This window comes from Alexandromys fortis, unplaced genomic scaffold (assembly GCF_014885135.2).
Source record: "Alexandromys fortis isolate MF-2015 unplaced genomic scaffold, M_Fortis_MF-2015_v1.1 scaffold_12, whole genome shotgun sequence".
Taxonomy (NCBI): domain Eukaryota; kingdom Metazoa; phylum Chordata; class Mammalia; order Rodentia; family Cricetidae; genus Alexandromys; species Alexandromys fortis.
Window position 1 is genome coordinate 4,924,651 of NW_026067937.1, and position 24,924 is coordinate 4,949,574.

At 36.6% G+C, this 24,924-nt stretch overlaps 1 protein-coding gene and 1 pseudogene across 1 annotated transcript in view; one reads left to right on the forward strand and one right to left on the reverse strand.

Annotated features, from left to right (window-relative positions):
• Cstf3 (cleavage stimulation factor subunit 3) overlaps positions 1 to 24,924 on the reverse strand; it is an 87,908-nt gene that overhangs the window by 49,690 nt on the left and 13,294 nt on the right. The window contains exons 2-3 of the mRNA XM_050146945.1: positions 21,120 to 21,221; positions 20,906 to 21,001 (exon numbers count right to left, since the gene is read on the reverse strand). Of these exons, the coding sequence (XP_050002902.1) occupies positions 20,906 to 21,001; positions 21,120 to 21,221 (198 nt within the window). The remainder of the gene's footprint in view (positions 1 to 20,905; positions 21,002 to 21,119; positions 21,222 to 24,924) is intronic.
• Positions 630 to 20,804, forward strand: LOC126504566 (nuclear autoantigenic sperm protein-like; annotated as a pseudogene).

Below are 24,924 nucleotides of genomic sequence, written 5' to 3' on the forward strand. Positions count from 1 at the left end.
TCTCCACACTTAGGCCATCTTGCATTCGCCTATCATGTGTGGTGTGTGTGCTCAAATTATAAGTCTTGCCGGGCAGTAAGTAGTAGTGCACGCCTTTAATCACAGCACTTGGAAGGCAGAAGCAGGCGGATCTCTGTAAATTTGAGGCCAGCCTGGTCTACAAGAGCTAGTTCCAGGATAGGGTACAAAGCTACAGAGATACCCAAAAAAAGTAAGTCTTAGGAAGTTAGGGGTTTTACCAACAGAAATCTATATACAAAACATGTAGCTGAAAAATACGGAAATATTGATCCTTTATCTTAAACTATATTGATCACCCCAACTGACATTAGAAAAACAAGGAAAGGCAATACACACAGTAACATACTAATGATTTAAATATTGCCAGAAGTATTTGAACTTGTAAGACAAGCATGGCAGCACATGCCTGCAAAGTTAGAAACTGGGAAGTAGAAGCAGGACTACCCAGAATTCAGGATCACCTTCTTCCCATGCAGGGAATTCTAGATCAGCTTGAACTGAGACCATTTCAACACTCTGTCCCCTCTATCTCCAAAAAAAAAAAAAAAAAAAAAAAAAAAAAAAAAAAAAAATATAAATAGCAAATTGCACTAAAGTTAAAAGTTCCCTTTCACTTAACCAATGTTTTTGAGCAAATATGTGGGAAAAGATATGGAAAATAAAGTAAGATAAATTAGCTATTAGAAATTTAAAGGACTCCGAACATATGAGAATATGCTCAATCTTCTTCATAAAAAATGCAAATCAAAAATTTCCTGATGCCGGGCGATGGTGGCGCACGCCTTTAATCCCAGCACTCGTGAGGCAGAGGCAGGCGGATCTCTGTGAGTTCGAGACCAGCCTGGTCTACAGAGCTAGTGCCAGGACAGGCTCCAAAGCCACAGAGAAACCCTGTCTCGAGAAAAAAAAAAAAAAAAAAATTTCCTGAAATGACCTTCAAAGTAATTTACCAGGCTTATTCTCTGACAATTTCATATGTGAAATAATTTTTTTTTTAACCCTAAAGTACTGACAAAAGTAATCTTCCCCAAAACTGACTTAGGAAACAAAGATTATCTATAGAGTTGGAATTTAAAATTTCAACAGCCTAAATGGAAGACTTCTTGGATTTGAGAAGTTCTGACAAATCTTCTGGATTCTTTAATAGAGCAATTCTACTTCTAGTAATTAAAAAAAATATGTGTCATGGGTATCTTGCCATGTGTATTTGTACATCACATGCATGCCTAAGGCCAGAAGAGTGTGTCAAAACCCCTGGAAATAGGGTGATACATGGCTGTGAGCCACCATGTGGGTGTTGGGAATCAAATTCAGGTCTTAAGCAAAATTAGCCAAGTTTTAAGAGCTGAGCCATCCTTTAGCCCCGTACTTCTAGGAACTTAATCTACAAATATTCAGTACAACTGGAGGTAATGTATAAATAATTCGTCACTGCAGTAATATCTGTAAAATAACCCCCCCCCCAAAAAAAAAGTTGAAGCAGTGGTGGCGAATGCCTTCAATCATCCCAGCACTCTGGAGGCAGGGGCAGGTGGATCTCAGTGAGTTTGTGGCCAGCCTGGTCCAAAAAGTAAGTTCCAGGACAGTTATAGAGAAATCCTGTCTTGAAAAACAAAAACACACAAACAACAAAATCTCAAAAAAAAAAAACAAAAACCCAAATGACAAAAACCAAACAAACAAAAAATCAAGTTGGGAAAGCATTTAATGTCCTGAAATACAGAAGAGAGTAAACAAAAGACAGTATATTGTGTGCTAATAAAAAAATCCACATTTGGGGCTAGAGAGATACCTCAGTGCTTAAGAGCACTGACTTTTCTTCCAGATAATCTGGGGTCAATTCCCAGCACCAACATGTCAACTCATAGTAACTACAATTCCATGAAAACTAATGCCCTCTTCTAGCCTACAAAAGCACCAAGTACACACATGATACAAATATGCATGCAGAAATAAGAAAGCATGTACATCAACACATTAGATACCTTAAAACTCCTGAGAAACTGAACAATGTTACTGATGGAAGGCTTTGTGCTTCAGTGCTCCATTGTAAGTACCTTCTTAATTTCCTGATCTTTGACTTTTATTGACATGCATTTTAAAGCTTTTCTTCAGAAGATGCATACCCTTTGGGGCTTCTATTATTTATTTATTTACTTACTTACTATTTATTTATTTGTGGCCCTTGGGATTGAACTTGCTAGGTAAACACTCCACCAAGTAGAGCGAGGTACATTTCCCACCCTTTATGACTTTTATTTTGTCTAGCTAAATTGTCTAGCCTGACCTTGAACTTGCTATGTAGCTCAAGTAGGATTTGAAGTGGGGTTCTTCTAGTCAGCCTCAGAAGCAGATAAGACTTTACAGATATGTACTACCATGCCTAGTTGTTTTTTATGTTAATATATTAAATGTACTGTCAACCAATTCTCAAAACAGTTACAAAAACTTTTGAGAATGTACAAAAGAAATAAAACATACATCATACATATTAAAATTCAAAGTAGCCGGGTGGTGGTGGCGCATTCCTTTAATCCCAGCACTCGGGAGGCAGAGGCAGGCGGATCCCGGATCCCTGTGAGTTTGAGGCCAGCCTGGTCTACAGAGCTAGTCCCAGGACAGGCTCCAAAACCACAGAGACCTTGTCTCGAAAAACAAACAAAAAAATTCAAAGTATAAAATAGTTCAATTATATGTTAACATACCTATTAGTGTGTTCCTATAGAGGTCACCTTGAGACAGGGTCTTTTGTTTGTCACTGCTTAGGTAGCTAACCCATACTTCTGGGAATTCTCTTTGTCTTCACCTCCCATTACACAGTAGCAGGGCTCAGATATGTGCCATTGTATCTGCATTAGATGAGTTCTGGGGATCCAAACTTAGGTCCTCATACTTGCATTAAAAACACTTCAACTCTGTAGACATTTCTCCAGCCCCTAGTGGTATTTATTTTAGGGAAAGATTATTCTTAGCCTCTAAACATCTATTGGAATTGAAACTAGGCATAGTAACATATGCCTATATTTTCAGTACTTGGATGCCTGATTCAGGGGAATGAGAGTTCAAGGCCAGTAGGATTACAAAACAAATTCAAGGGCAGCTTGGGGTTTACACTGTCTTAAAAATAAATGAAATTTTAGTCAACATCTTTAAGAAACTGCTTGCTTGATGCCACAAATCACAAACTTTCGGAATTAAACCAATCAAGTAAAATTTACAGAGACCATAAGATGACTCAGTGGGTATGGGTGTTTGCTGCCAAAGCCTGAAGAACTGAGTTCAATTCCTGTAATCCACATGGTAGAAGACAATTGTCTTTTCCAAGCTGCTTCCTTTTGACCTCCAGATACAGCACTGATACACTGTATGCACATACACATATACTTAAATAAATAAATCAATCAGATTTATAAAATATTTACAATCTTCCATTAAAAATAAAAGTCAAAGGTTGGGCTGGGGAAATGGTTGTTATTAATACTTTCTTGCAGGAGATCAGAGTTCAGTTCCCAGCACACACATATGGCCCTAGGTCAGACAATCTCTGGTCTCCACAGCCACCCATACACATGTGGCACAAACATACATAACATAAATAAATTAAAGCCATGGGGTTGGAGAGATAAGAGTAGAAATTGCTTTTGTAAGGGTCAAAGTTTGGGTTTCTAGCACCCACAGTCTCTAACCCTGATCTGATATCATATATATCAAATATATAATATAAACACACATACATAAATAACTTAAGAACAAAAAAAATGCTTTATATAAATCAAGCAGGAACCAGGTAGTGGTGGTTCACACCCTTGATCCCAGCACTCAGGAGGTAGATACAGGCCAATCAAGGGTAGTCTCATCTACAGAGTGAGTTCCAAGACAGCCAGGGCTACACAGAAAAACTGTCTTGTAAAAATAGCTAAGTTAGTAAAATCCATGTCTAACATGCCCAAAGGCCTGGGTTCAATTTCCAGCATCATATAAAATGGTTATGCTGTTACAAGTTTGTTAATCCAATCCAAGTACGTGTGAGATATAAGCAGGAAGATCAAGGTCATCCTTAACTACACAGTGAATATGAAGCCATCCTGGGTGACAGAGTAAAAGACATCAAAACCCTAAAATTAGTAAATCGTGTTTTGAAAAGAAAAACGGAATTTAAAGTGTACTAGCTGAGAATATTAATATTTAAGTGATAGTGTACACACCCAGCACGTACAAGGCTCAGAATTCAATCCCCAGCACAAAAGCAACCCACAAATGTGATAACCCAATGAGTTACTAAATGGACTCATATATACATATGCAAAACACACATTCCTTTTAGTTTGTTAAATACTAAAATACTATTGGGGACGTCCAAAAGTACATTTTAACTGGGCATTTTATTAACCTTGAAAAGAAATCTACTCCATCTTATAATTCAGTTCCTGAATACTGTTAACTGACCAGCTGTCTTCTTTCAGCAAATTGAAGAGGCAGTTCTACGGTGTTATTGCTTCCTCTGATGCTGTGAGGTGTCAAGCTAACTGTCATCAGTTTGAGGGTCAAGGATATCCTGTATTCATTCACTCTTGGTGGCTTCTTGTTGCTGTTAACCTTTGTTCTCATACATCTGTGGGTAGCTCTCTTCCACCCTCTCAGTCCTTCCTGGGATTCAAGAACTATCATGAATCTGACTGAGTCTAGAATCTTAGAAAATTCTTCCAATTCTGCTTTGCCTTTGAGCCTTTCTTCTACTTCTAGAATGTCAAGAAACGTTGTGAGTCTGTTAGAGCTCCAAACTGGATTCCTTTGATTCTCCTTTATCCTTTTGCCGGTGTATGATCCGAACCTCACTCAATTTAGCTTCTGAAATTTTTGGAGGTCTGTAGCTATTACAAATAGTTTCTGTCCATGCTTAGCTTTAAACAACCAAAATGTTTCAAGTCTCACATTTGTAAGGTTAATCTTTGAGGCCTTGTATGAAGGTGTACTCCTCCAGAAGTTTGAACAAATGATCACCAAACATCAGGGTCACAATTTAGGCTGAATCCCCTTAAGCAGATGGTTGAAATATTTTTCTCCATACTTAACCCATGTAACACTGTTACATGGTTTTTAAAATGGTCTCATTGTTACATTGCAGGATTTCCCCTATTCCATTCTTCGGACCAAAGAAACTCTCATCCTATCCAGTTTGTAAAATGGCATAAACTTAATCCTGGTTCATCGTTGTCATTCTAAGTGTAGCCTTTTAGCATAGACCTCTAAAAGAAGAGACATCCCATCGAACTTCCAACACACACAGGTCTTGAGCTTCACTAGAGTGTAGAAGATTTCCAATTGCAGCTGAGATTCTCCCAGTCTGGCAAGTTTTCTCAAGACAAAGTTTAATCATTCCTATCTTTGAGCTTCTTTTCGATTTTCCTCCCAGCAAGGCTGTGGTCTTTGGAATTCTTTGTTGTATTGACAAGTCTTCAACACTTTAAAGATGAGTATCTTAACTCTTACCCAATACTCTTCTGTGGTACACATTGTTAACATCAATTACTCTCAAATTACAGCAAACTGTCTTGTAAAGCAAACACCACTGCATGCAACATTCTTGAAATAGTAAAATTTCAAAGGTAAAATACTAAAGTTGAACAAAACTCAACCAAGTATATTTTTCCTCTAAAAAACTTTCATAAAACCAGTATTTTGGTATCTTTAATGTTTAGTATAACTGAGAGGTTTAGATCAAAAGCTTTTACTTAGAAACAAAGTGACTAAAAAGCTACTCTTTGTTTTTTTGAAATCTAAATGCTAAATTTAAGTTAAAACAAGAATATATATGAGTCTGGGGACTTGAACCATGGTATGAGGTCAGAGAATAACAATGAATATTGCCTCTCTTTCTACCTTGTAAGTTCCTAGGACTTGAATCAAATTATCATACTAAGTGGCAAGCATTGTGATCTGCTTAGTCCTGCAGATCCATTTTATTTTTGTTTTTTGAGACAGGGTCTCTCTATGTAGTTCTGGCTGTCCTAGACAGTTATGTTTATCAGGTTGGTCTCAAACTCTGCCTGCATCTGCCTCCTGGGTGCTGGGATTAGAGGTGTGTGCTACCATGCCTGGTTTAGGACCATGTTTTCCATATTTTTTGAAAATATAAATGACCCCAACAATTTTTCACTCGTGAGTCACATATTGGCATAATTGAAATAAGCAGTTTTAATCACACCAGTCAAAGGAATGGGAACAGTTAAATTGGCTATCCTGTAATTCAGCAAATCAACCCATGGAACTTGACAACACAGGAACTCAAGTTTTTATAATAAGTACATATGCAAATACCTCAGACTTTTAACTTCAATGTAGATAAATTTTATTGTACCCAGTAAGGAGTATCATCTCCTTAAAATCAGTTTTTGAAATTTTAGGTTAGTATAAATGTATAATCATACAAAATGTACCCCCATGTACACTTTTTAGAAATGTTATTATATCGGGATAGTCAGGTAAATGCCTCCCCCAAAAATTAAATTAAAAAAATCAAAACTCGAGGAACTAAGATGATCACGCTCCAGGACAGCATTGCAAGCGAGTATGATAAGAGGAAGAGAAGAGGTAGAGAAGAGGAAGAGACTGAATAAGGGTGAGACAAATAATTCTAAAATCTTTTGCTCAAATTAAATGTTAGGGATATTAGACAACTTAAAAGAATAAAGAAATGCCCCTCGACTGGAGAATGGATAAGGAAAATGTGGTACATTTACACAATGGAATACTACACAACAGAAAAAATAACGACATCTTAAATTTTGCAGGAAAATGGAGCTAGAAAACATTATTATTATTACTATTATTATTATTATTATTTTGGTTTTTCAAGACAGGGTTTCTCTGTGGCTTTGGAGCCTGTCCTGGCACTAGCTCTTGTAGACCAGGCTGGTCTCAAACTCACAGAGATCCGCCTGCCTCTGCCTCCTGAGTGCTGGGATTAAAGGCATGTGCCACTCAGGCTTAGAAAACATTATTTTGAGTGAGGTAACCCAGACACAGAATGACAATTATCACATGTACTCACTCATAGGTGGTTTTTAAACATAAAGCAAAGAAAACCAGCCTACAAACCACAATCCCACAGAACTTAGACAACAATGAGGACACTAAGAGAGACTTATATAGATCTATTCTACATGGGAAGTAGAAAGTAAAAAGACAAGATCTGAGTAAATTGGGAGCATGGGGACCTCGGGGGGGGGGGGGGGGGGTTGAAAGGGGGAGAGGAGAGGCAGGGAGGAGAGCAGAGAAAAATGTAGAGCTCAGTAAATACCAATTAAAAAAGAGAATAGCTTTTGGAGGCCCAGTATGCTCTGGCATTCATTTGCTTATGAGTGTGCATAAAGCACCTTTTTAAAGTTTCTTTAATGCTTAAGTATTAGACAGATGTTTTTATATGTAGGTTATCATATCTATGTAGGTTATCATATATATATCATATGCAATCATACCAATATGTAGATTATCATATCTGTAAAAGTATCAGCCATATAAAGTGTTATAATAGTAACACTTTATGTGTTATAAATAGAATATAATAGTTTATAATAAAGTAAAACTTTGTTATAAACTGTTATATTCTAATTTTTAAAAATTACAATTTACGACTGGGGCCAGAAAGGTGCTCACAATTTAAGAACAAATACTTGCTCTTCTTGCAGAGGACCAGAGTTTGGCTCTCGGAACCTATATATATATAAAATCTTATCTGAAATTTCAGTTCCAGTAATCTGATGCCTTCTTTTGACTTCCATGAGTACCAGGCAGATATGTAGTACACAGATATCTATGTAGGCAAAACACCCATATACACAATTTAAGAAATAAAATTCAGGATTTGGAGGCATGTTAATTATCCAGCAAAGATCCCCACTCCATCTTCCTAAGGCAGGGTTTTACCTAAGGCAAGCTCAAAATCAAAACCTTTCCTACCTTCACAATTTCTACATATTTGGAATATAATCCTGGGTATGTTTTTGATATTCTAGAAAGTAAATAAATGTGATTAAGTGCCAGTACTCATGCCAGTATGGTGGTGAACGCCTTTAAGAGGCAAGCATGTCTTTGTAGGATAGCCAAGGCTACAAAGAGAGTCAATGTCTCAAAAATAATTGACACTCATGAATTCAGAGATCAAATTCCCCTCCTCACTCTACTATCTTAAATAATAACATAGTTCTCTTTCTAAAAACTATGTAACACAGACATGGTGACACATACCTTTAAGACAGAGGCAGATGGATAATTCAAGTTCAAGATTAGTTTGGTTTCAATTTAAGCTAGTCAGATATATAGTGAGACCCTATCCCAAAATAAATAAAAAAAAACATTACAATGCCAGTACAATTCTTCCCCATCAATAATGTTAAGGCAACCTTTCTCAAAATCTTCTAATGCTATAAAGCAATAAAATATTATTTCCTACACATACAACAGTCTTCAGTATATAAAACTTCCTTTAGGAGGATTTCCTTGACTAGACCTCTCCATATCTTCTATGTCTTTAACACCAAAGATGTGCATAGCAGCTAACAATACCTAGCATGTTTTTATTCAGTAGATAATGAAGTTAATATGCTTTGTAACTTACAATTTTCATCCTTTCTTGACAAATAATGAAAATAAAAATTTTAAATGCTCTATCATTCACTATGTACCTACAGCTATGTAAAAGATGAAAGGCTTGAAAAACACAGATGTCCTAACAATCTTTGGCTCCAACAGTAAACCATACTATTGGAAAATATTTTAAAGACTATAGATAATTTTATCTGACTACAACTAACACCAACAATGAGAAAGCACTTGAAGCACCGGTTTCATTCTACTAAAAACCCCACCTTATTAGGGTTAAGGACTAGGCTTTTACATAAACAAGCAAGTCAAAAAACCGAGTGTTTGTAAAACACAACTCAGTGCTGTCTTACTACCTAGTTCTGGACATCCTAGAAATCACTATATAGAACAGGACTACACTCAAGAGACCTTCTGCCTTCCAGTGCTGGGATTAAAGGTATGTGCAGTGGCACAGGCCCTGCCCAGCCACACAATTTTCTGAAAAGTTACAAAATTACTACATAGTTTTCTCTGCCTATTTTCTTTCTCCAAGACAGGGCCTCTCTGTGTAACAGCTCTGGCTGTCCTGGAATTTGTTTTGTAGATCAACCGGGATTAAAGGCATATGCCACCATTGCCCAGCTCATTTTCTATCCATAAAAGTTTTGGAATGAACATCACTAAATTTAATAAAAGAAAACGATACAGTTCAAATTTGGAAGACAGAATTGAAAGTTGTTTTATAGGTAAACAACGTATAAATTTATTGTATCATAATGGCCTTCTAGAACACAATAATATAATCCCAGAAGTAGCCATTATTATCACTTGGGGGGTTATAGAATACTTTGTGTTAGAAATAAGTATATTAAGTCTTTAATCCTAGCATTTGGGAGGTAGAGGCAGGCAAATCTCTATATGTGAGGCCAGTCTAGTCTACACAAAGTGTTCCAGGACAGCTAGGGATATACAGAGAAACCTATCTCAAAAAAATAAACAAAAAGGGAGAGTATGAGAGAAGTATGCTTACTCTGAGAAAAATAATAACAATCGTCATTTGAAAAAAGTACATGGAACCCGAGTGTTTATCTATTCCCCCAAATCAAATATTTACAATAAAGATGTCAGAGGTGGGGTTGGGAGTAAGCAAAACACTACAAAGAATTCCTGAGATAAGACATTATATAAAGCAAGTCAGATATAATGATTCATATCTGTAATCCTAGCATTTGGGAGGCTGAGGCCAGAATGCTGTACAACAATAAAATCTTTTAATATAAAGCATGATTTGAGGTTGCATATAAATTACTGTACTCTGAAATCTGTTAACTGGCACAATGGCCTATGTCCTTAAGTATTATGTGGTTGAGCAATTTACTCTAAGTGTACTCCAAAATTCTGACTTACACGAACACAGCTAATAAAAGAAATTCTAGCAAAACTGAGAGCAGACAATGGACATAGAGGAATTAGAAATAAAATTTAACCCCCCAGCTTTTCTTAAACTAAGTATCTCAAAAAAATTATGTACCTATACACCAAAAAGCAGAGTAATGACTAACCATAGTAACACACAACACACAAGAACTTTCATTTTTGAAACAGGTCTCTATATATAGTCCTGGCTCACCTCAAAAATCAGAGATGCACCTGCTTCTGCCTGATGAGTTCTAGAACTAAGTGTATGGGCCACTATGCTTCTTTACACGTTTCATTGTTTGGAATTAAACCCAAGGGTAGAGAAGGACATCATCACTGAACTACACCCCCAGCTCACTTCATCTTTTCTGAGACATGGTCTCACAAAATTGCCCAGACTGGCCTTGGATTCACTCTGTAGGCCAGGCAATATCCTCCTGTCTTGGCCTCTCAGATTGTAGGATCCTCTAAATGTGTAGATTCTGCACTTGTAAACAAAGATTGAAAATATTCAAAATACAAACTGCATGGATACTGAATAGCTTCTTTCTTATCATCATTACATAACAACATTCCCACAGCAACTGCTGGGAGGTGGTGGTGCACATCTTTAATCCCAGGAGGCAGAGGCAGGTGGATCGTTGAGTTTGAAGCTAGTCTGGTCTACAGTAGAGCTTAGTTCCAGGACAGCCAGGGCTAGAGAGTAACCCTGTCTCAGAAAAAAACCAAAAGAACAACAAACAAAAACTGGCCAACCAAGGCAAAGAATATGTTGGGGGGAGTGTTGGGCATGTTCATCCAATTAAAGATTCATTAATTTTAAGTTTAAAAATAAGACTATAAAAACAGCTTCCATTTTTGAGCCATGAGAGTCCACAACTATAATCCTAGAACTTTAAAAGCTGAGGTAGGAGACCCACAATTTTAAAAGCTGTCTAAAGAAAATAGATTGTACTTCATTTTATGCTATAAAAGCTTTGTGATCATTATATAATCTGGACTGTCAACTTTAAGTACTTATAATCTAATGTTCTTAAGCACTTGTCACCTACAAGGTTCCACAATATTCAAATACTTTTATTTCATATGCATGGGTGCTTTGCCAGCATAATGTCTGTGCATCACCTGTGTATGTCTGGAGCCATTGGAGGCTGGACTGAAGATCCACCCAGAATGGCACTTACGATTGTGAACAGTCACATGGGCACTGGGAATCGAGCAACCAGTGTTCTTAACTGCTGAGCTGGGCGTTGGTGGAGCACGCCTTCAAACCCAGCACTCAGGAGATAAAAGGCAGGTGCATCTGTGAGTTTGAGGCCAACCTGGTTTACAAAGAGCTAATTCCAGGACAGCTAGGGCTGTTACACTGAGAAACTCATCTCAAAAAACAAAACACAAACACACACACACACACACAAAAAAACCCAAACAACAACAAAAAACTCAAAACGAAACAAATAAAAACTGCTAACATCTCAAAATTTTCTTAATTGCAATCCAAAACCAAAATTGATGACCAATGCTACTGGTAGACAAAGGAGTTACAGGAATATTATCTAAGAAATTTAAAATATTAAGATTTGGTACTGTATAGGTTACTTACTGAAAAAATGCTGTCACTTAATTTTCTCCAGCTTAAGTGATTCTCAAATAAAACATGACACTTTCTTAAGGCTTGACAGATTCTTCAGAATTTGACATTGATGTTATGCCGGCATTTTGAAATTGATGGGTTTTAATTCACGTACCATGGCATGTATGTGGAAGTCAGAGGACAACTGGGGCCATCAGTTTTCTTATTCCACAGGGGTCCTGGATACTGAACTCAGATCTTCAGGTGGCAAGTACCTTAGCCTGGATGAGCCTTCTCCATGACTATTTGGGGGATGGGGTGGAGGGGTACCATAGATAAGGGCAGTGTTTGGCCTTCAACTCATTTTCCTGTCTCTTTATCCTAAGTGCTGGGATTCTGGTAAACAGCACAATTTCCAGCCAAGGTTTTTCAAAAAGGTTATGGAGAACCTAGAGTTTACCTGAGATATGCTAGATTTAGCAAAGATCATTTTTAAAAGGCAAGAAACAAAAGTGCAGCTTTATGCTGCACAAACCCATCTTAAACTTGGAGAAGTTAGTGTTCAATCTGAGAATCATATCCAAGCTGTGGAAGAGTTCCAGACTTGCTTAAGCCTCCAAGAATAACATTTGGAAGCCCATGGCCGTCTCCTTGCAGAGACTCACTACAGTTGGGTTTGGCCTATGGTTACAACTCTCAGTATGATGAGGCAGTGGCAAATCTACTAAAGTTATTGAGAAGAGAATGGCTGTACTAAATGAGCAGATGAAGGAGGCTGAAGGATCATTTACTGAATATGAGAAAGAAATTGAGGAGCTAAAAGAACTGCCACCTGAAATTAGAGAAAAGATAGAAGATGCAAAAGAGTCTTAGCATAGTGGGAATGTAGCTGAACTGGCCTTGAAAGCTACCCTGGTAGGGAGCTCTTCAGGTATCACTGCTAGTGGAGCAGGCACCTCAGTCTCCGTGATTGCCAATAGAAAACCAACACATGGGGTGCTTCCTCGTCAGATTGTATAACTGATATTTCCCATCTTGTCAGAAAGAGGAAACCAGAAGAGAGCCTCGGAAAGATAATGCAAAGAAAGCCAAGCAGGAGCCAGAGCTGAATGGAGGCAGTGGGGATGCTGTCCCCAGTGGACACGAAGTTTCAGAAACATGGAGGCCGAGAAGCAGGCTAAAAGCCCAGCAACAGCAGAGGGGACAGTTGAGTCTGCAGCTACAGTTGAAGGCACTGCATGTTAAGAGGGAATGGAACCTTTCTCCCAAAGGAAAGTGGTTTTGTACATAATGTATTTTTTCACTTTTGGGGATTCTTTTTGTATAACTTCAATAAAGATTGTAGGTAACAAAAAAAGAAAAAGGTTATGGAACAAAGGTTCTTGGTTAAGAACATTCACTGCTCTGTTGCAGAGTTCCTTTCTCTGCCCCATATCTGCCTATAACTCAGTTCTAGGGGATCCAACACCATCTTCTGGCTTTAGCCAGGCACTACATTCATTATGTGCAAAACCACACACAAAAATATTTTTAAACAATAAATTTACTAAGTAAAAAATTGTCACAGGAGCCAGGCAGTGGTGGCACACGCCTTTAATCCCAGCACTCAAGAGGCATAGGCTGGTGGATCTCTGTGAGTTCAAGACCAGTCTGATCTACAGAGAAAGTTGCAGGAAAATTAGGGCTACATAGAGAAACCCTACATAGAGAAAATCCCCCGCCAAAAAGTTACCCTAGCTCCTAACTGTGGAGTTAAGTATATAAATTGCCCAGACTATATTAGGCCTGTTGAAAAACAAAGTGTGGTAATGGTGAAAAATAACTCACATATTCCCACTCGACTGATGTAATTACCAAACACCCAGTAACACACCTCAGAGCACCTCTTGACTATGTAAGAACAAACATAATTATCTTCTTAAAGAGCAGGGAATGTTCAGTTAGACAATAAAAAAAATTTGACTGCTGCCCTCTAAGGCCTCAACTTCTCAAAGTGGCAGGTAATTACTTTATCATGTATTCATTGTTAGAACATCAAATCACAGTACTGGGGCACACTAACTCAGGCTCATGTGTAAGCTTTTGCTCCAAAGGGTAGCAACTTGATGCATTCATGAGTAAGAAACCAAATTTATCTTTTCACTTTATAGTTGATAACTGAAACAATATCCTTTGCTTTAAATGTGAATGCTCAAGCATTTAATGTGTTGAGTGGAAGAAAATTAAAAACCATTATCAACGAATGGTCAGCACCGTTTCTTCAAATCCATAAGGCCGCAGAAATTACCATCATAAAAAGGGCCATCTCCCATGTGTTAATTTTAAGATAAAGGAAAACAATGTCATACATTACTTGAAAAAGGTAAAATTTTCGAACTACAATGTCTATAACTGAAAATGTTTAGGAATACCTAAATTTGAGATAAAAAATATATCTTTAGGATTTTGTTAACTTTCAGTATCACAACACATTATTTCAGAAGTACATTTCAACCTTTGCATTTGGCAGATATTTTAAGAACTATTGATTAACACTACCAAACAGAAAAATTTTCTTTAGAAACCAACAGGCACACAAAATAGCATCTTACCTATTAAGCTTCCCTGGGCCTAAGAAAAGCAGGTGAGATTTTCAAGGTGTAGTCAAGGCAAATATTCACTATCTTTGTTCAGATGGGGGAGCATGCATAGACTTCAACTTACTATACTAACCAAATACTTCTTTCCTGCTAAAAATTTTCTAGAGATAAATAGTTCAGTAATAAGTTAATACACTGTTGCTCACATTGATTTAAGAAAGCAGCTTATCTGGAAATAGAGGAATCTATGTCAGCTCTTGGGAGGTTGAGGTAGGATTGCTGTGCATTTGAGACGAGCCTGGGTTACAGTGACACTGTCTCAAAACAGAACAGGGCCAGTAAGACATTAGAGCATAAAAAAAGTGCTTGCCACACAAGCATTACAACCCGAGTTTAATCCCTGAAACCCACAGCGAGGAACAGAACCAACTCCCAAGTTTTCTGATCTCTGCATGCTGTTATATTCCCATATATAGCAAAATAATCCACCTCATGTGGTACAATATGCCTATAATTCCAGCTGTTGGGAAGTAGAGTTAGGGGAATGAGAAGGAATTTAGGGTCATTCTTTATAAACAGCTAAACATGAAGAATTAAATCACACCCTGTGCCAAACAAAAAAGTAACCAAACCAACAAAACCAAATCAAACCCACCCACCGAAAACTGAAGTGTAGTTTATAAAAACTAATATTTACTTTTGTTTGTGGGTGTGGAGGTCATTGGGCAGCTTGGAGTTGGTTTTCTCCTTTTTAAGGACCCAGGATTGAACTCAAGTTGGCAAGTTTGAGTGCCTATATCCCACCAGCCCAAAATTCAATTTTTTGTTTTATGTTTCTTTTTTTTTGGTTCTGTTTTTTTGAAACAGGGTTTCTCTGTGTAGCCTTGGCTGTCCTGGAACTCACTCTGTAGAACAGGCTGGCTTGGAGCTCACAAAGATTCACCTGCCTCTGCCTCCCAAATCCTGGGATTAAAGGCTAGGATGACCATGGTCCAGCAAGCTCAAGCTTTAAAAGGATACATTTGAGCTAGACAGTTGTGGCGCACACCTTTATTCCCAGAACTTGGGAGGCAGAGACAGGTAGATCTCTGAGTTTGAGGCCAGCCTGGTCTACACAGTAAGTACTAGGACAGGTTCCAAAGCTATAGACACCCTGTCTCAAAAACAAAATCAACACATTCAAAACAAGGTGGCACCTAATCCTAGCACCCAAGAGTCTGAGATAGGCTAATTAAAATTTGGAAAGAAGAGACATCACGTCTTCAAGGGGGGTGGGGAGGAGAAGGGGAATTCTATAAGATTTTTTTTTTTTTAAATAAAGTCAAGTGCCACACGTTCAAAGTCAGGGACCATGAAAAGTCTTTTCTGTGATGAAATTATTTCTATCCCCAAATATGGAAGTTGAATATATATTATTGTGAAGCATTTGAGCATTCTGTTTACTCACGAATACCATATATTGGGGGTGTATCTTCACCTCTTGGGATAAAACTCATATACCAAAATTACCCTCTTATGATTAAAAAATGAATAAAACCATACACTCTGGTTCACAGGGTGGCTTACAAATATCTATAACTCCATCTCCAAGGAGTATGATGACCTCTTCTGACCTTTGTGAACACCAGGCATGCATGTGATGCACATGTATACACACAGGCAAAACATTCATAACACATCTAAATTTCTTGAATTAGTTAAGACTGATTTATTTTCATTATGTGTATGCATGTCTGATTGGGGATTTGTACATGACTGCAGTTGCAGCTAGAGTCCAAAAGAGATCTTTGGATCCCTTGGGGCTGGTATACAGGCAGTTGTGAGCCTCTTCTCTTCATGTGAGTGCTGGAAACCAAGCTCCTCTATCAGAGAAGTATTTCAATATTAATTTTAATTACTGAGACATCTCAAAAACCCTAGCCTCTATGACCTTAATGTCTATATTCACAAGTTGAAAAAAAGTACTATATTATTCCACAAAGGAAATTCAGACTAAGACACTATTCTCAGGAAAACTTCAAAATGCATGATCTGATTCTAGTTCACAATTAATTTTAGAATGTACAGACATCATAAATCTATTTAGTCCTTTCCTACATTTCAGATTCCTTTTGAGTCTCTTTCACTATAGCCCAGTCTGCTACAATCCACCAGCTCCAACCTCTCCAGTGCCGTGATTACAGGTATGAGTCACCACCCAGCACTCTAATTCTGATTTACAAATTGAGAAACCAGGACTACTGAGATGGCACAGGGGGTAAACTTGGTTACATTGCCACCAAGTGTGACAATCTGAGCCTGATTGTTGGTCCCCATATTGTACAAAGGGAGGAACTATCCAATGACCTCTACTGGCAAGTGATGGCACAGCGTAAGCATGTATACACACAAATAAACAATACGAAATTAAAGTTGAAAAATTTAAAGAATTTTAGTTAATTAGTAGAGTATTTTACAAAAAAAAAAGAAACCAAAACAAACAAACAAAAAAAACCAACAAAAACAAATGGCCAAATGTTAGAAGAATAAATTTTCTAGAAGATATAAACCATAGGTTTTATTTAAAGGAACTTTAGAAACAACTATGTTGCCAGGTGGTGGTGGTGCACAGCTTTAATCCCAGCCCTCGGGAGGCAGAGGCGGATGTATCTCTGTGACTTCGAGGCTAGCCTGGTTTACAAGAGCTAATCCAGGACAGGCTCCAAAGCTACAGAGAAACCCTGTCTCGAAAAACAAAACAAACAAAACAAACAGCTATGTCTTTTGCAAATAGTTCAATATGAAAGGCTTGAATCACAAGAGAAAAAACTATAAACTACTACTAACAATGACAATGCTTAACTATCAGTGCTACATAAATGGGTTGGGAAGGAAACTTAAAAATAATTTACTATTTGTAACAATAAGTATGAAAATACTACTTTCGTTTATAAAACAGTACTATAATTATTCAAATCAATTATGGTTGTAAGTAATTCTTAGTATTTTTTATATTTATGCATTTAAGAAACAGAAGATTAAGAAGAGTTTTAGAGTAAAATCTGAATAATCACACAGACATGGACCAACATTTATTACAAACAGGAAAAGTAGATCTAAGAAGAGTACAGATTTTTCAATAAAGGGCTATAAAGCTGAAATGTAAAAATTTCCATGGTCTACATATTTTATCTGCATTTTAAATACATTGCTTAGTATGCACAAAACATTGTAATACAGTAATTTAACTGCTATGTGGAGGCATTAAAACAGAATCAAGAATGGAGAAGTTTATTTCAATTTAAGTCACTCATGTTCCATCTTGAGTTCACTTTCATATTCCAAGAAAGGTTATTTTGAGAAAAGTAAAAATTGTATTTTACAACCTACTATTTATAAGGAAAGAAGAAACAGTATAGAGCAAAGAATTCATGTTTAAATTGTTAAATGAAAAGCCATCAACCCTCTACAAGCTTTATTAAATCGCAGCTTTCACAGACGGCAAGATGCACCATTGCTGTTACCAGCAGCATAACTTCTTCCTCCTTCAGCTACCCATGAGAACATCCTTCCGTTCGTAAAGTCTTATGAATGTGGCTCAATTCAAGACAAATTACTTGGGAACAATAAAATATTGTACCTTACATGTTGTCAGTGTTCACTTAATATATAAAAAGCTACAGAAACCACAAAAAGAAAGAGAAACTTAGGGGAATATAGCAAAATTGTGTAATGTTCAATTCTGTGGTAACTTAGTGACCCATCAAATCCCTGTGGAAAAGCTCTGTAGAGAGAGCTGAGGTTGACTGTGACTAGAATACCATAATATTAAGAAAAAGTTCTATTTGTTAAGCTAAAAAAAAAAAACCTTAGAATTCACTTAAGACATTATATGAATTCAATGAAGCTGTAGATACACTAAAATATTTCTTTTGTATAAAAACTACAGTCAGATTTAGACATTATTCTGATAACAACACTCTATCATGTTATTGCCTGCCTTCTTATTAACTCTTCTGCATAAGTTATTGAACACAAGAAAAGCAATGCATTTTAAGGTCCTGAGACAAAAATGATCTTTAATATTATATATAATGGTATGTTGGCCGAATTTTCAAAGTTTATAAAAATATACAATTTGATTCTAAATGTTCATCATTAGGAGAATGTTATCTCCAGTATTTTTAAACTGTAGCAAAAAGAAAAACAAAACAGGAAAAAGAACACCTAACTAACAAACTTAGGGTCCCATTTTAAAACGTGTATTTTACACAGGAAAATTTACACAATGCTGCCAATGATTGAAGAAAAGCTAGCTTTTTTTCTAAATTTAACTGCTATATTCTAATTTTTAACTCATATTTCCAATTAAAAATAATTAAAAAAAACTATTCTTTTGTTCCTTCTGTAGTGAAACAGCATTAAGTAAAATTTATAAGATATTTCCCTGGGGAGACATTTCTCCCCTTTACTGAAGATGTTTCTTCTAGTAGAAAAAAAAATCTAATGTATTTAGCTACACAATAGTTTAGCTGAATTAAATGTAGTATCATCATAAATGCCCCACCATGAAGTACTGATTTACAACGTGTTAACAAAGCTTTATTTTCTTGAGTGTGCACACAGGATGTTACCAATTAGCATAGTATTATATAGTATTGTAAATAGGTTGGTTTTATGTCTTCATGACACACTGAGTGACATGATCAAAGGAAATTTTAGCTTCTTATGAGTCAAAAGATAAGTGTGAAAATAAAAATTAGGAGTAAACCAGGAAAGAGAGACAGTTTAGGTGTGTATTTCTGAAACCAGCATTTAATTTAACATTGTAATTTTTAAACCAGAAATATAAAAAAATTAAACACACATATATTTGGTATCATTTTTTGTCAACAGTTGATACATATACATGTTTCTGTTTGCGCTTTATATATACATATATATTTGTGTGTGCGAATGTGAGTGTGAGTGTGTGTGTATAAAGTAGCTGCAAACATTACCACTAAACAAACCAAACAACTCCTAGCAGCTCTGAACTGCTACATGAAACAAATCTGTTATTTAAACAACTTTCAGCCCCTTGGAATAACACCTACTCTTTTATGCAATTCTTTTTTAGAATACAGTTTGTATCTTATACTTAGGGAGGGAAATGTGGAAGAAACAAAACAAAAACCCTTGTTTATGTTTATAATTACAGAATTAGAACCTTGTTGCCAATTTCAGTTTAAAGTCAGTATCTGAATTTTAGAAAAAGAATTTAACTCAGAAGGTACTATTTTGTTTTCCAAAAATAATTATCTTTCAGTCATATTTGTTTCTAGTGAGGTGTTTATACAGTCAGACTAGAAAGTAAAAGGGGTGCAGGTGACCCTGGTTATTTGTTATCAAGTTATAGGAAATAATATTGTCTTTAGCTACATGAGACAGACCTGTTTTGAGTTTCAAGCCCATCTACCTTGATGACTTAAAAAATACAGAGGAACGGAATGATTTCAGGAGAGGTGATGAAACTTTAAAGATATGGTTATGGGTCAAATTACCAGACTCCACATAAGCTATAATCTCATTCACACATACAAACACAAACATGCAAACCAAACATACACACACTCACAAACACACAATGTTCCTGTTATTGTTGTTCTGTAATTTTCCTTCCCTACAAAATAATACAACCTAAACTATAGCACAGATTCAATCAAGCACACTGCACCTTCTGTTTAAATATGTTGCTGGTTGGGACTATGCTGAGGATGCACCACAGGTGATACTACAGTCTATTAATACCACTGATGGTTAAAGTCCTTGCAGAGGTCCAAAAGAGGTTCACAGATCATCAAATTTCAGCAATAGCTGAGACCGCAGAGTACTTACGTTGAGAATTTATAATATAAAATATTAGAAGTACTGCATAAGTAGTATAGATAAAAAGAAATGGTTATCGTTTTCAGCTTAATGTGGATATTCTATTTCCATCTCTCACAACACATTTATTAATTTATATTGTGTTTACTTAATGCCAATTGATATTGGCACATGAACATTTTATTACAGATCTGACTGTTAATTCCAGTCTTAAGGTTTTTTTGTTGTTTTTTTTTTTTTAAAATCATAAAGAATGGGACCTTAAACATGCCTGACTACAAGTTAAGACAAACAAAAAGAAAAATCAAAATATCATTGGGGTAAATTATAATTAAAAATTTTGAGTCATATTAGCTTATTCCTATATAATGTAAGCTTTATCTTATGGCAGAATAACTTTAAATCATTGCTTAAACTGACAAACCATGCATTTTTCATAAAATTAAAATGTGAAATAATTATTCTCCAAAATGTTTCATTTCACCAGACATTTAAAATACTCTAGTAAACTAAGCCAACATTTCTGTATTTTCCGATTAGTTTGTTATAGGAATAAAAGAAAAATGAGTTCTAAATAAATGACACAGGAGGCAATAAATTGACACATGACAAGTAAATAAAAGGCTAAAGCACTCCAACACCATTGAAACTGTTTTAATGTTGTTGCAACTCCAAAATGCAACAATCATCAGCTTGTGAAAGACCCAAATTTCAAAAATTCATTTTAATTACTCCTTCATATCTATTTTACAAAATAAAGGCAGAGACATTTAAATCCTCCTTGTCTTGATTATACTATGCTCGTAATTTCTTTTCTATCACTATAATGTAAGCTGTAATTCCCACCAGATGGTATATAAGAAAAAATAAATAAAATATTAACCTCTGCTTCAATGTACAGTTTCCAGAATCTGCCAGAACTGGGGAACTGGGCAACAAGGCGCTCGTAAGTCTTCCGTGCTTTGTCTATAGGTTGATTCTAAAATTGAAAACCAATAAACAGCATTTACAATGTTAGGACTATTAAAATATTACTGCAGAATCAAGTAGTGTGATTGGACCCATAGAGAAGGAAATGTAATCCTATATCACTAAACCTGTGCCTCTCGAATGAGAATGCTCCAAGCATCAAGGTCATATGGATTCTCTTCTAATTTCTTTTCCGCTTTCTTCACCTTCTCTGGGACATACTCAGCTGCCTGAATAAGGAAAAAAAAACAAAAACAACAAACTGAAGTTATTGTTTTAAAAATATCATGCCCAATTAATTCAAGAACAACACATCTATCCCTAGATCCAATGTCAATACACAGATTCAATGTCTATACAAAGTATTAAAACATAATTTTAAGAAGAAGCAGTATCTGGATTAGGGGAAGTACATACTTTATCAGAAGTTATAGCTGGACATGGTGGTGCATGTCTTTAATACCAGCACTGGAAAGGCAGACATGGAAGGTAGACCAGCCTGGACTTCAAAAAAGGGTGAGTGATCATTTTTGTCCAATAAAAATGGACTTTATTTTTATGTAAGATACTTCAGACACAGTATGTAGTTTGTATATACAGCATAATGAAAACTCTACATGGAAAGAGTAGGATGTAACTCTATTGTTAGTGTCTGTCTAGCACACATGAAGTCTCAGACAACACACACAGTGGCGTTTCATTATTAGTAATTCTAGTACTCAAAAGGTAAAAACAGGAAAATGAGACATAGTAGGCTATCCTCACTTACATATGAGCTCTATGCCATCTATTCTACATGACACCTTGTCTCAATTAAAAAAAAAAGCCTGAGTGGTGGTAGCGCATGCCTTTAATTTCAACACCCTGGAAGCAAAGACCGGCAGATCTCTGTCAGCTACAGACGGAGTTGCAGGACAGGCTCCAAAGCTACAGAGAAACCCTGTCTCAAAAAGAAAAAGAAATTATATCTATCTATCTATATATGGACACACACACACACACCGAGCAACCAACCCCAGGCATTGGAGTTATTTGGAAAGTATAAAGTTTTAAAGATTTACTTGTTACTCGGGCGGTAGTGGCGCACGCCTTTAATCCCAGCACTTGGGAGGCAGAGGCAGGTGGATCTCTGTGAATTCAAGGCCAGCCTGGTCTACAAAGTGAGTTCTGGAACAGCCAGGACTGTTACTCAGAGAAACCCTGTCTCTAAAAAACAAAAGGAAAGGGGGAGGGGTTTCCACATGAAGATAAATGCATTGAATAGAGAACTTAAACATACTAAACCAGGCATGGCTACATACATCTGTAAATTCTAGCACTTAAGAGGCTGAATATAGAAAAGAATGAACTCCAAGCCAGCCGGTATTCAGTCTGTCTTAAAAAAGAAATCAAGATCTTACAATGGGCACATTTATTAGATGGTGGGTAACAGAGAACCCAGCCAGGCATGGTGGGCTGAAGGGAGTTCTCTTCAAAAACAAGAAGCAGAAATAGATCAGTAGTTAAGATTGTTTGCTGCTCTTTCAGAGAACTTAAGTTCAGATCCCAGAACCCAGATAAAATAACTTACAACTATTTATAACTCAAGTTTCAGGAGACTGGAAGCCCTCTGAGTTCTTGAATGTACACGATACATATAAACCCGTGCAGATACAAACACACAGACACCCAACAATGTGTCAGGCAGATCTTCTGAGTTCAAGGTCAGCCTGGTCTACAGAGTGAGACCCAGGAGAGCCAGAGATGTTATACAGAGAAAACCTGTGTTGAGAAAAAAAAAAAAAAAGAATTTTTTTTGGGGGGGAGGGAGAGGGCTACACATTTCAAGACAGGGTTTCTCTGTGTAACAGCCCTGGTTGTCCTGGAACTAACTCTTGTAGACCAGGCTAGCCTCGAACTCACAGAGACATGCGTGTCTCTGCTTCCTGAGTGCTGAGATTAAAGGCGTGTGCCACCACACTGCCTGGCATAACAAGTAAATCTTTAAAACTTTGTACTCTCCAAATACTCCGATGCCTTAATAACCAGGTCCTAGGCACATGGTTAGAAAAGTGCTCTATCAGTCTTTTAATAAGGTTGTTTTAGTCTTATTGCAGAATTTTTTTTCTTGGAGCTTGGGGTATAGTTTACTGGTACCGGTAGAAAGCTGCCAGATGTGAGGCCCCAGGTTCAAGTCCTAGCATTGTACATGTACATGCAATAGCATCGCACATGTACATGCAAACACACACACACACACACACACACACACACACACACACACACAGAAAGGTGAAAGGCGCTAGAGTGATATCTTAGCAGTTAAGAACACTTGCTATCCTTCCAGAGGACCCGGGTTCAGTTCCTGGCACATAAATAACAGCTCACCACAGTCTGTAACTCTGGTTCCCATGTTCTGTCCTCAACAGGCACAAGGTACATACATTGTGCACATACTTACATGCAGGCAAAACAGTCATACACATAGAAAAACTAAAGATATTTAAAAACTGAAAGAAAAAAAGCAGCACCTAGTACCAACAGCGTAAACACAAGTATTAACTTCCAAAATTGTTTAGAATATTCCTGCATATCAGAATGAAAAGTGATACTCAAAGGATATTTACAAATACTGACACACTAAATAAGTTTTACCCCTCTCTCCAACACTACCTGCCTCAACATCCTAAGGTCTGCGATCACAGGTATTTGCCATTATCATACTCCTCTTAACCATCACCACTCCTGTTTTTAGAAAGGGGCTCACTATGTAACTAATGTTCTGGAACTCACTATATATATATATATATATATATAGATAGATAGATAGATAGATAGATAGACAGACAGACAGACAGACAGACAGACAGACTAGTCTGGCTTTGAACTCAGAGGCCACCTGTCTCTGCCAGGACTAAAGTATTGGTTTAAAAAGCATGTGCCACCATACCTGGAACCACCAGTTTTATAGATGAGTTATTAAGGATCAATTCAGTCAAGCACCCATCTAAGGAAAGTTCTAAAAGTCAGCTCTTTAGAATAAAATTGCCTGGGAAATGTAAACTCTTTTTGTAGAAATAAATTACCTTTAACCACTGAAAGATATGAATTTATTTAGGAATAATTATTTTTTGTTTTTGTTTTTATTTTTTTTTTTTTTTTGAATCAGGGTCTCATTATGTAGTCAGGCTGGATTTCAATACTGGTGAACCTCCTGTCTCAGCCTCCAAAGCACGAGGATTACAGGTATGAGCCGCCCCACTGGCTTGAACATGTTCTAAGACTGTAGCAATCTAACTTAAAATTACCCCTTACTAATAAATACAGGAGTTTTATGATTAGTGTAAAGAACTAAGGAAGAAAAGCTCATAAAAATGACTACTAGCACACCCACATATTAAAGCATCTAAAATTTGGTAATGGTAAAAATCAATACAGCTCAAAACATCAATGCATAAAAATACACTAAATAATAAAAGTAACATTTTATATCAGAATGGTGAATTTCTGGCAAATGTAATAACTGAAATCAATTTTATCAAGATAAAACCAAATTCTCACTTTTTGTTTACCAAAGAATCGTTAAAACACACACACACACCACAAGGGCTTAAAATATTGTTCATGGTAAAAGTGCATGTTTAGCATTTGCAAGGCTTTGTTTGGGGGGTCCAATCTTTAGTGTACATACACACAAAAGAGCTAATAGACAATATTCTGAGATGTATCTTAAGTTTTCAACCCTGTCTCCAAAGTGTGTGTGTGACAGAGAGAGACAGACAAACAGAGACAGATGAAAGGTCAGTAGTAGCCACTAAGCTTACTAGCATAAAGTCCAGTCAATAAAAAGGGGCAAATAACTTTTTACTCAAAAGAAATAAAATGTATCCCATGGGATAGAAATAAAATGTTCTATAATTAACACTGACATCCTCAGTGAGGTGAGGGGAAGTA